At 41.2% G+C, this 13239-nt stretch overlaps 1 protein-coding gene across 1 annotated transcript; it reads right to left on the reverse strand.

The window, feature by feature from the left end:
• Positions 1-3309: 3309 nt before the first annotated feature.
• TREX2 (three prime repair exonuclease 2) lies at positions 3310-10204 on the reverse strand. The gene is made up of 2 exons (XM_081317612.1): positions 9786-10204; positions 3310-6336 (listed from the first exon to the last, which is right to left on the reverse strand). The coding sequence occupies exon 2, from the start codon at positions 6332-6334 to the stop codon at positions 5663-5665; it is 672 nt and encodes a 223-aa protein (XP_081173738.1). The 5' UTR covers positions 6335-6336; positions 9786-10204; the 3' UTR covers positions 3310-5662.
• Positions 10205-13239: the final 3035 nt, after the last annotated feature.

A 13239-nucleotide genomic window follows, 5' to 3' on the forward strand; every position in this document is an offset into this window, starting at 1 on the left:
AGGCAGGACATCCATCAGCTGCCATGCTCTCCACAATCATCACGGTGGTCCAAAATTACACAAGCCCAAGGGTGAGACAGCAATCTATTCAAATGCCGTCTCTGAGCTCTGCGGTTTTCAGAGAACTGCGCCCTTGCTGGATGTACCACGTTCTCACACAAATTCCTGAAGGCAGGAATCTGTAGGTCAAATGGGGGATCTAATCAACTGCAAACATGCTGTGTGTGAAATCATTCTGATCGATACAGCCTTGTACAATATGATCTGGAGTGCTTGGTATCAGGTAGTAGCTCTTAGCATAATAAACAAAGTTGATTCCCTTTGAGCTTGTTTCCAAATAAACATGCATAATACCATTCAGACTCTTTTCTCTTCCACTTGCTCTTAAATTCTCTAATTCATTGTTAACCTGAGCCCATTATCACTGACTTCTCCCTTTTCCTTAACCCTGTTACTTTTTCTCAAATTTATTCACCATGTTTACATTGATCTCACTTACTCATTTTTCCCGCCCTAGGCCATCCCCTCATTCTTTTCTCTCCTCTTTCCTCCTTTTAAAACCTCTGGCCTCCAACTGCTCCACTTTCCATACCAGCCAAAGCTTCCCCCTTCAGCCCAGACCCCTTCATTCTCCCCCTCCCCAACCCCAGTGGCACTCTGACTATATATTACTCAGTGTCTGTGTATCTGATTGTGCCGTAATTGTGCGTTTCGGTTTGTCCAGCTCTTTGCCCCGGTCGATATTGTGTGATTTTTTCTTCCATCTTTAAATGACAAAAAAAACAACAACACACCAACCAACAAGAACAGCAACAAAACTTCAGAAAAATATGCATTATTCCCCCAAAATGCCCCCTTATTCCCCCAAAATTATAGAAAAGGATAAAAACCAAATAAAAACAGAAAGAAAATGTATTGAAAAATGTTTGACATGTCTTTATTTGATGCTTTAATCATGCTGCCTACCTACATATTTTAGTCGTGTATCTTTTTGAGAAAAATGCATAATCCATGAATGCAGTGTTTTCCAACCACTTCACATCAGTTCAGCAAAAAAGGAGCCATCTGCCATTGATTAGAGCCACAGAATTTTTCGTAGCCCCTTATAAACATGGCCTTTCCTTTGCTTAGTAGTTTGCTTCTTAGCATATTAACTAATTTGGGAAGGAAGATTATGGGATGAACAGGAACCTAATATGATTGCAAAAGGCCAGAGATGGGGCAACCAGTCAGACCTGATGTTTTGCTAAGAGAAAGTTAATGAAGGACACGGGTGTCAAACTCACCACGTCACGTGACGTGTCGCAACATATCGCAACTTTTTTTGCATTGCTGGAGCTGGGATGGGCGTAGCCTTCGTATGACACAACCGGCCCGTGGGCCGGAGGTTTGACACCCCTGATGTAGGAGATGACTAGGCTGAACCCAAGGGAAGGGTCAAATGCATCATCAGTCCGCGCCCACAAGAGATTAAGTCCAGCCTACATTCAATTCCTTATCTACCGCCCAACTGCTTTGACACAGTTAGTAGTATAGATTCTTGTAGAGATCTTCAGCTTACAATAAAGCTTTATACCCATTTGAACTGCCTGGATCTCCCGATTTCCCTGACGCTTGACAAGTTAATCTGTAGAAATTAATAAAGGGAATGAGCATAGAACCATCACATCACTGAAAAATAAATGGGATATTATATGGGAAATATATTCAGGTGCCGTATGGCAGATTACACAAAAGTTTTAAATGAATCCCTGCTTGTGATATATAAAATGGCTAACTACAGGTAGTCCTCAACTTACATCCACAATTGAGCCCAAAGTTTCTGTTGTTATGCAAGACAGTGAGTGAGTTTTGCCCCGTTTTACGACCTTTCATGTCACAATTGCTAAGTGAATCACTGCAGATGTTAAGTTAGTAACACGATTGTTAAGTGAATCTGGCTTTCTCCTTGACTTCGTTTGTCAGGTGGTCACAAAAGGTGATCACATGACTCCCAAGATATTTTGCAACCCTGATAAACATGAGTCAGTTGCCAAGTGTCTGAATTTTGATCATGTAACCATAGGAATGCTGCAATGGTTGCAAGTGTGAAAAACAGTCATAAGTCACTTTTTTCAGTGCCATTGCAACTTTGAATGGACATTAAACAAACTGTTGTAAGTTGAGGACTACCTGTATCTCCTTAAAGGCTGCCAGTAATTAACTGGCTGACTACCTATCATTAAGGTAGCAATCAAATAAGAAAAATAGACCAGCCCAAGGAAATACAGGAAGTCCTTGACTTACAACCAGATTTGAGACCATAATTTCTATTGTTAAGCGAAGTATTTGTTAATCTAGCCACACTTAATTTTATGACCTTTTTCACTAGTTGTTAAATGAATCATGTGATCAATAGGTGAATCCAGCTTCTCCCACTGACTTTGCTTGTCAGAAGCCAGCTGAGAAGGTGGCAAATGGTGATTGCATGTCCCGCCCCCGGGACCCTGCAGCCCTTGTAAATACATGCCGGTTGCCAAGCACCCAAATTATGATTAAGTGACCAAGTTAAGTACAGTTAAGTGCAAGGACTGATTATAAGCCACTTTTTTCAGTGCTGATATAACTTCAGAAGGTCACTAAACAAATGATTGTAAGTCAAGGACTACCTGTAAGGCATTTTGGCATTTTCTGACCAAAGGACTTTCAACACTTTGTATGTTCTTCTTTTTGTCACACAGCTTTGTCAGACACTTAGAGCAACCCTAGAGATTGTAAGGTAAGGACTGTAAGGTAAGGAAAAGCAATGAAAGATCACCAGAGTAAACAAGAAGATCTTTAAAGCTTTGGCATCTCAGAGACAAAAGTTTTGCACAACCCACAACTAAATTTCTGTACAACACCCTTCCTGTTCACTGCTCTGGTTCTGGGAAATACCTTTCCTGACTAGTATGTCCGTATCATGAGTGGCAAGCCCTACCCTACTCTGCCCTGTTGGTTCACCAGAGAAACATCCTTAAAAGCTTCCCTTGTGCCATGCCGAAAAGATGTTGAGAAAATAATTCTCAATGTGGTAGATTCCCCAGATATAACGCACTTGTCCTGGAGGACATTTTATTAGAAAGAAGGGAGCCTTGTTATAACTGGTAAAATAGCATGTAAGAGTAGGTACGTTTCAGGAACATGATCCCATTTTAAATTGTTTCCTTCTTCCTCGCGGCTTCTCTACATTTGCTGATCATTCAGAGATCAATTTCGTAAAACCGTTTCTTCTTTAGGTAAACACACAGATTCATTACTCGAATGACAACAGGGACATTTAAGTTAACTTAAAGTATTTTATTGGAAAAAAAGGAATTTCTCAGAAGTGATTTTAGGGAATGAAGAAAAAAGTTTTGGCAAGCACTACTGTGTTATATTAAGAAAACTCCACAGGCAAGTTTACTTGGAAACATTTTTAACCTTTCATTCACATATTCTCTCCAGCAGTTTGTACATTAAAAACTTTAAAGTACCATATGCAGTTTTCATACTACACAATAATTCTAAAAAATTACCAATTTTTGAGATACGTAGTCAATCAAATCCTTAAATTAACTAGAGAATTGATAATTCATTTCAAAACCCGTAGATTATTATCCTTCCAGATTCATCCACATATTAAATCAAATTCTATTAAAAAGTCAGAACAAATTGGAGTCTCACTGTATAATTTGAGGAAAGCTTCACAGATGAAAAGCCAATAATTTTTTTCCCCTCCATGGTGTATAATTCAATATATGGTAGGCCCACAGTTAAAAAGAAGGCAACTGAGCATGATTTGGGGGCCAATTTATTGTATGAGATTTAATTTTATCAATTTTAAAAAATCACATATTTGTTTATAATAAAATCAGCTCGAAAAATCATTCCTACTGACATCTTAAGCAGCATCCAAGGAAGTACATCCCACCCAAAGAAGCTGCATCTTCCAGCATGAAAGAGGGAAAAAAGTTTCTTTTAAGAAAACCTATGCCATTTTTTAAAATGTAATCTTTAGTTGTAAAAAAACTGTGGCCAATTAATTAGCGGACAGTCTTAAACTAACCGATTCACTGATTGTACCTTTCACTCTTTTACATAACGCTGCATGTATCAAGTAAAAAGGGAGTTTAAAAAAATGAGAAAAATGAGACAATAAGAAAACAATTCATCAAATGTAACTGATAATTAAAAAGTAAATAAATAAGCAACAGGAAGTACTTGCTAAAATAACATTGCTGACAGGATTTTCCCCCCACACAAATTATTGCAAACGTGGGAGTTTAAATAAGTAGTGTGCTAGGAAACTACTTCCTTGTGATCTCTCTAATTGCCGAAAGTATTTAGAAATGCTACTTCCGTATTCATCAATATTTATACATCACAATGCTAAACACCATGAGTAAAAAGCAGAATATTAAGGCCTTCTGATGGTAATGGTGGCTGAAATAAATATAAAATTCAAATTTGATCTCACCCACAAACTTATTAAAATCGCAATCCTGTTCAAAAAATAAAACCATTCAAGTTCATGATGGTAAAACTAAGGTGACTTTTGCTATCCATTTCCAATCTGGTGTCTTCCAGATATTTGTAAAAGTTTCTTTACTAATGCAAGACATGCAGTGATTGATGAACAGGCACTTATAGCTAAAAAAGTTGGCATTTGTATCCAGAGCAAATGTAAACAATCCAAATCCTCAAAATTTGAGGCTCTTTAGTGGAAAGACTGTTAGCAACACACCTACATTTCAAATGTAATTCTCCATAACAACTACCTCAATTTAACTTAGCTTCAGTGAATAATGGAACTCTAGTGGCAGAGTTGTTATCTAAAGCTTGTTCTTTTTACCACCAATAATGGTTTTCCTTCAGAGTATATAAAAAGGATTCCTGCAATTCCTTTTCCAAATACTTGCAAAATCCAGAGCTGTCTCAAAGTAGGTTTAAGTCCATACCTTCAGGAGAATCTTTTTCCTCTAAAACAGGAAAAGCTGGTTGAGAAACCAAAACATGCGTATTTTAAGTTTTAGCCTTACAGCAATCATGTATGTACATTATGCTCAAAAGTAATGATGAAAATCTTAAGTAGAATTAGACAAAACTCCTTAAATGTGCAAATGAAAAGGAATTTGTAGGATTGTGTGGCACTTCAAGAGCAAAAATTTCATTGGGAATTGCAGGGGGACCTTACACAGCATGTATTGGCTACTTATTAAGGCAGCTGCATCTTCTCCCAGGATCAGACAGTGGCCACACGATCCCAAGTATCACCCTCTTCAAAACCAGATCAGACCCCACAAGATTTACTGGCATTCTAATTCATTGATACAGGTGTTAGTAATAGAATCCTAAAAGCTAGCAGCATTTTTCCTACCTCCCTGTCTCCCTCCCTCTTATACCAAAGAAGGTTTAGGCAGAACCAGACTGAGTTTCTTTCTCGTGTTCTCTTCCTGTTCCAGGATTAAATCATGTTTTGCTGCCACTGCATATCTTCTCCGTGGTCATTGCTGTGGTTCTCTACATCCAGGAAAGAAAAAGAGCTTGGTTTGTCAAGAACAAGCTTACAAATTATGGTTTAATCAACAAATCATCATTTAAAAATCAATGGTTCAGTATAATGGAAGACAGGCAGAGATAGGATTTTTTTCCCCCCCAGAGATCAGATCCTGTTTGAGTGGGGAAAATCCATAGGTTGAATCTCCCCCCACATCTGGGCCTGATGGGCTGCCCAAGCCTTCAGCTCAAGGGCCTTCGCAAGAAACACGAAGAGAAGAGTAAGCACGTCTCCTTCAGCTGTGTGGGCTCCAAATGGTTCCTCTCTATAGAAGTGCTGGTACAGATTTCCCAGCTTATAGCTCAGGTGTGGTTCTCCAAGCACATCCTTCAAAGCCTTCAATGTGTCAAGGCATCCTGTATTTGCAGGCAGGTCAGTGCCTATTTGCCACAGTTCTTTACGCAGCAAGGGAAAGTCGAAGCGGAGACCATTGTGGGCCACTAAGCAAATGGGCTGAGCTTGCCGGTCTAAAAATCCTTTCAGGGTCTCCATCAAAGAACGGTTGATTTCAGGCTTGCAGTTCTGTTCCAGCTTTTGGTTGCTCAGCCCTGTCATACTCTCTGCGCCCAGAGTAAAGGGTTTCCGGGGATCAATGCAGAGGATGAGCTTGTCTATGATGCGAGGGAGCTGTGGTCCTTTTGTCCGCGGAGAGGGCTGTAGGGAAGATTGGTGAACAGCAAAGAGGCACAGCTCCGCCATGCCTGGTTGGTCTCTGGGCAAGCCGGTGGACTCAATGTCAAGGAAGACAAATGTTTGGTAGTCTTGAGGTTCAGTCATGGCTGGCACAAAGGCAAAGTGTGTTAGAATCACTGTTAGCAACAATTATGTGGTTTTATCAAGCATTGCTTCATCCACCAAGAACCTGTCCGGGTTGTATTCCCAAGTGCCATAAAGTGTCCCTGACTACTATCATCATCATCTGAAAAGACACACCCAATTGTTCATATTAATGAATAATGCTCCACAGTCTGACACATCAAAGAGGAAAGTCATTGTTTCAATTGTACAAGTGAGATTTCCCTTTAGGAGAAAAATCATAGTTTAATGTTACTAATGGTCTTCCTATAAGGTAGGAGAAACTCATACCCGTGTTGCATTTTGACAAAACAGTCCATGTCGCCTAGTATGACCTTAATATTCTTTGCTCTAAAACAAGATGCCCAGAATTTTGTTGTTGGTTAGATTCCCACATTGTCTTTCCTCCAGGGCTCACAGTGATGGACACACAGCACTCCCCCTATCAATTTTCCCCCACAACAACAATTCTGTGAAGTAGGTTGGACTGAAGGAGTGCCACTGGCCTCAAATCACCCAGAGAGCTTTCATGCCTGAAGTCAGCCTCAAACTGGGTTCAGCTCCATAACCACAAATCTAGGATGTCAATCACTATATCCACATGAATATCTTCTCTGGACTGGAGCTTGAGGTTGTTTTTAAAATTGCATACATAGCCAGATAAATGATCTTCCTCCTCTACATTTCACAAAGCAACTGATTCTTGCCACTTCATGATAAACCTTTCATCATGCTTTGCATGACACAAGTGTTACGAAGTAGCTTATTCTGCAGTTCTGATAAATGTTTTGAGTAATTTTATTTTCAAGTCTCTGCACTTCAATAGGTAGGACCAAGTTGCCTCTATTAAAAAAAAATACAGAAGGGAACTGTACCAAATGGCAGTGTTTTCTAAAGCTGAGGTGAGATTTCGAGAGTTCTGTGGGTGTTTTCCCCCCAAAAACTTTACATCATAGTTTTTGTGTTTTCCATAACAGGAAATCCTAACACTGGTTGTGATTAAAGGGGCTTCTGAGGTCATGCAAAAGAGGTAATAATTTGCAGGCCTGGTTGCAAGTTGTCTTCTCCTGTCTTGAAGATACAGGATGTACCTCAGAGTCTAAATATTCCCCTTTACAGGCATTATAGGATGTGCAGATGCAAAGAAAAAGGTTAGGTTGTGATTTTTATATATTGAATAACAAAAATGCTGGGGTTAAATATAAAAAGTGGAGTGGCTAAAGCTCAGGAAACAAGAAATTTATAAAATTACAGTGCAGAGAAATAAATTCTCTTCCTCTCTCATATCACCACAACTTTATAAATCTAATTTAGAACACATAACAATAGAGCTGGAAGTGATGCTGGAAGTCTTCTAGTCCAGGGTTTTTCAACCAGTGGTACGGGTACCACCTGTGGTACATTGACACCTGGCAGGTGGTACACGACCATCCTAGACAAGTGGTAGCAGGGGAGGGGAATGAGCTGAACAGGAGGGAGCACCGCACAAGCCTGAGCGAGAGATGGCTGGAGCTGCAGGGCTGTCAGGGCTCAGCAGAAGCGCCAGGATCAGCGCCAGGGTCCACATGGAGCTTGGCGTTGATCCTGGTGCTTCTGCTGAGCCCAGAAGTGCCAGTCAGCTAGAATGTTGCAGCATCTCCAGGGTCTTGTGATTTACATTCAGATGCTTGGCAATTGATTCATATTTATGACGGTCACAATGTCCCAGGGTCATGTGAAGTGACCAAAAACTGCTGCAAACACCCAGCAGAAGGGGGGGAGGAATAAAAACCAAACACCTCCTACCCCACCTCTGCTGCCAATCCTCAACAGAAATGCTCATAACAATGAAAACCTTGGACAGGAGGAAGAAAGCAGCCGGGCGGGCAGGCATCTTGCTCGGCTGTGTCTTGGGGGGCACTTTTTTCAGTGCCATTGTAACTTTGAACAGTCACTAAGTGAACTGTTGTAAGTTGAGGACTACCTGTACTTCAACACTTTTTTCCTTCTTTTTGTTTTTGGTCACCAAGCTTTTGACACCTTGCAAGGCGACTGGTGGTACTCGGATGTTGCCATATCCTAAAAGTGGAACAATGGGTGAAAAGGTTGAAAAGCCCTGTTCTAGTCCAACTCCCTGCTCAAGTAGGAGATCCTATATCATTCTGGGCAAATGGCTGTCCAGTCTGATCTTGGAAACCTCCAGTGATGGAGCACCCACAACTTCCAGAGGTGAGCTGTTCCATTGATTAATTGTTCTCACTGCCAGAAGACTGATCATTTATTTTGACTAATATAAGTTTCACAATCAATAGCTTACAGTCCGCCATTGTCAATTGTCAATGACTCAAAGGGGAATTATGAGCACTCCTTTGAATAGACGGGCAGATGATAAATAAATCTTGTTCAAATCAAGATAAATCTGGATTCTAAATGGTGAGGCAAACAATAAGTGAGAAGTCCTCAGGTTCATGTACTCTTACAAATACTATAGCCAGAACAGCAGCTTGAAGGACTGGTCCAGACAAGCGTTTTCAACCCACAAAGGCTATTTCCATTAATGTGTTACTCTCCCAGTCAGGGTGACCACAGCTTCCATTATTCCACAGCCAATAAACTCAATGCTGTGATTGCCTAGGGATAATGGGATTTTTTTTTCTGGGGAAAAAAGGTACTAGCTGGGGAAGTAATGTGAATTCCTCCAATGTGACATCTGCCAGCAATGCCCTCCTGGGTTCTTAAATAGGCCAAACAGGGTAAACTTTGTGCAAAAGAATTAATGGACCACAAGTTTGACATCAGGACTCAAAACCAGAACAGTGTTATCTCAGAGCATTTCGGCTTTCCAGGATCCTTCCTAGCCGATTTCATAGTGGCTGGTTTACAAAAGCGGGACTTTTAACAGCACCACCACGTCAGAAATTGTTGAACTCACATAAAAAAAATGTCCAGGCAACCTCAGGTGGTCTCAACCAATACAATGAGTTTGTAACACATTAGACGTGTTAACGGGTAAGATATTTGCAACCTCTCTCGCATGCATCCTGCACCTACCTAACCACCTGTCTCTTCCCCTCCCCACCCGCTCCAATTTAAATCCCACATCACCCTAGCACTCTATGCATCCCATGGAGTGAGCTGCAGTTCGCCAAAGCGGATGCAGTTGTAAGAGGCGTCAGTTGTAAGAGGCGCCACCCCGATTCCTCCTGATTTTTACCCTCACAGACTGACTGACCCGGCTCTCCTCCTTTTAATAACTGGGGAAGTGTGCACGATGGCTTGAGACAGCGCCAGTCAGTGCCACTGCCGTATTTTGGTCCTTCGTTTTTCCAACCCACGGAAAGGGGCCAAATGAAAAAGGGAAGCGTCTTTTTCTTTTCTCCCGAGGAAGAGAAAACGGCTCCCCGCCTCACAAGCTGGAAACGAGCAGGAGAGAAGCGTTACGTATCTCACTCACCTCGCAGCAATTCTCCAGGCGCAGAAGCTCGCTCCCTCGCTCGCTCTCCAGAGAAACAGAAAGTTGCATGCCCGGGCAAGTCCTGAACAAGGGCATCCGGGCCAGTGGGAGGGGCGAAAGAGAAGCGAAGGGCAGTCCTTCCCCGGTGTCTGATGGGAGATGTAGTCTTTTCTGCTCAGTAGTTAATGGAAGGTAGTTCTTACGGTTCGGGCTCCCTTTTGTTCGCCCAAAGCTTCTGGAGGGACGCGGCGTCTCCTTTCTCCTGGCGTCAAATAGCAAGGGCCCATCGTGAGACTAGAATCGGCTCGTGGAGGATGGAACTGATACTGTAGTGTCGAAGCTCCGCTCGCAATATCTGGCTGAATTCGTAGCCGGTGCCGGCAGAGGAAAGCCACGAGAGGAGAAACGTTTAGGGCCGCCTACCGGATCTGGTCCCTAAAATTTCAGGGAATGATCAAACGCGCGACGTCACGTGACGTCGCGCGACGTATCGCGACTTTCCCCCCCCCCATTGCCGGCAATGGGGAGGGCGCGGTTTCGTCGTGATGCATCCGGCCCGTGGGCCGGCAGTTCGACACGCCTTTTAGGTTTCTTTGTGTCTTTGCTGCCACCGCGTGGCCGTACAGAGTGTTACGCTCAGGTTATACTTCAAACTTCTGGATGACCTGATGCAGATTGATGGCCCTGAGCTGGGCAAGGAGGGTTTTCTTGTATTCCCAAGTCATCTTGTAACTCTATCAGCGTTTACTTTTCTTTAGAAAGTAATATAAACTTTCTCCATGTTGCCTGGACATTCTGGGAGATACCGTCCCAACATACTGAGTTGGGGAAGATTCATTGAACTGATTAGGTGTCACGTGTGATTAAATCAATGTTTGCTAGGCAATTTGCTTATTACTAACCCAGTGCAAGCAGAGAGCAGCTGAAATATTTCAGTCACACCCAAAACCAATGAGGAAACCCTCCCACTAATTTAATTATGCCATAAGCTTTATTTTAGCCCAATATTTTACATATTATACATTTAATTTGCTCTACCCCACCCCCACCCCCCAAAATTATCCTCTTTAAGCTTATCCCTTATAAGGCTTGAGAAAATGCATTATAAACTGGACAGGTCAAAACAAAAACTATCATGCACATCTAAATACATTTATTAAGAAATTAACCTTGCTGAGGTCAATGAAGCTTATTCCAAAGTAGATTGCAAGATTTTATCTTATTTGCTGGTAGACATGTAAAGGAATATGCTATCAAGCAGAGATGTTGTAGCAATTCCAAAAAGGTCCTTCAGAGTTTGACTGAGTATAATTATATGGGTGCCAGATTTACATACTGATGCACCCCAAACGATTGCACAGCTCTCAGGATCTCCAGCACTATTTGGCAATCTTGCATCAGTGGAGGCCAAATTCTTTTGAATCCCTCCTTAGTTCATGATTTCTCATCAAGTAATTAAGAATGTTATCAATCTAAGAAAAGCTTCCCCAAATGTTTGCATGTTATATTAAACTGGGGGGAACTGTAACGTTGAACACTCCCCAATTTGAGCAAGTAAGAGTGAAGACTTAAGTTTAGGTAATGCTTACTTTAACAGAATTAAACAAAATGTAAACAGATTTCAAAAATTTCCTCAATGTTTTTGTAAATACTCTTACCGTTAGCTAGAGTATTTAATTGAACCATTGTTGAACCATTGACTAGGTTGGCTTATTTTATTAAAAACAGAATCATTTTGGATGGTGAAATGGGTCACATGTATACATTTTAATAAATAAAAATAAATAAATCAGCTTTCCTAACTACACCTTGCCCCTCCTCAATGGTGGCAATGGCAAGCCACCATTTAGGATCAGAAGAGGAATGGGAATACTCTCCCCATGTCATCTTGCAGGAGAAAAGTGAGTAAAAGAAGTAACTGGGGTATCCATCTTCATTGGAACACTGATGGGATTGTCAAATGGCTTGAAAAATTGGAAACTTGGCAATGACTTAACTGTTTTTCCCCAGCTGAAGTAAGAATGTTAAATATTAACAGAAAATTGCTAGAATATATCTGGTGGTATTTTTTCCACCCAATTAATGATTTCACAAATAATGTTCAAAGAAGAGGAAGAGGCCAAGAGATTAAAAGCAAAAGCAAAAGGCAAACCGGGACAGAGGACGGTCTCTGAGCAAGTACCTAGTTCTACTTGACATACCAGTTCAGCGCTTTTGGCAGCATCAGTCATTTTACATTCTTTGCAGGGCTCCCGATCTTGAGTTGCAGTTATGAGGAAGTCTAAAAAGTGTAGGCTCAGCCCCACCCACCCACCTTCTTGAAGCAGTGCCACTTCACGCAAATATATTCGGCAGGCAGAGCCATTTGAGCAAGGAGAGGGTCAATTTGCCCCAATTCTGTTCAGATTTGGAACCAATCCCAATTGCAAATCTTGGTACTTTATAAGTGAGTTGTGCCTGATTTTACAACCCTTTTTTGCCATGGTTAAACAAATCATTGCAGTTGTTAAGTGAATCAAGTGGTTATTAAATGAATCTGGCTTCCCCCATTGACTTTGCTTGTCAGAAGCCAGACAGGAAGATTGCAAATGGCAATTCGCATGACATGCATTTACAATGATGGCAGGACACTGCCATCATTGTAAGTACATGCCAATTGTCAAGTACCTGAATTTTGTTTACTCGCCTGGGGGGGATATTGTGATGGTTGTAAATGCGAGAACCAGATGTAAAACTTTTTTTTATCAGTGTGGTAACTTTGAACAGTTGCTAAACAAATGGTTGTAAGGTCTATCTGTAACTCTGGGTGGCTAACAACAATAATAAAAACACAATTAATAAAACACACACAAAAATAAATGCCTCAATCGTTCCTTTAACTCTGTGTTATTTGGCTGCATCCAGTTATTGTCAGGTCAATTGTGTTATTAATTATTGTCGGTCACAGTGTCAACCAGATGTTAAGAGTTGATTTGTCCACCTATTGAGTCCTTCCCAAGGACCTGGAATATTCAGATGTTGTTATTTAATAATATCAAATAATATTAGCAGGTGTTCCAAGTAAAGTTGTATTTTGCAATTGACTGTTCATGATTTTGTCAATGACAATGGTGTACAACTGGTGCTCCAGATATTTTGGAATTGCACCCAAGACACCTATTATTGTCTATTGAAATGGACATCTAATATTAGAACCATCATTAAAAGAATGTTCTTCCTGTGTCAACTCAGAAAGTTCAGACTGTCCCAGGAGCCATTGATACAGTTCTACAGAGGAATTTTTTTTGTGTACTTCTATAACTGTCTGGTTTGGTGCAGCAATCAAACAGGATAGGTACTGACTCCAACGGATAATTAGCACTGGAGAAAAAACAATTGCAATGAGCATGCCTTCCACCGAGGACCTGTATACTGCAAGAGCCAGAAAGACAGCTGAGAAATAGCTACATAGCCC

The sequence above is a fragment of the Vipera berus genome, assembly GCF_964194415.1.
Source record: "Vipera berus genome assembly, chromosome: 2".
NCBI classification, from domain to species: domain Eukaryota; kingdom Metazoa; phylum Chordata; class Lepidosauria; order Squamata; family Viperidae; genus Vipera; species Vipera berus.

Coding starts and splice junctions, on each gene's coding strand:
- TREX2 (XM_081317612.1), bottom strand. CDS start 6,334: ATGACTGAACCTCAAGACTACCAAACATTTGTCTTCCTTGACATTGAG.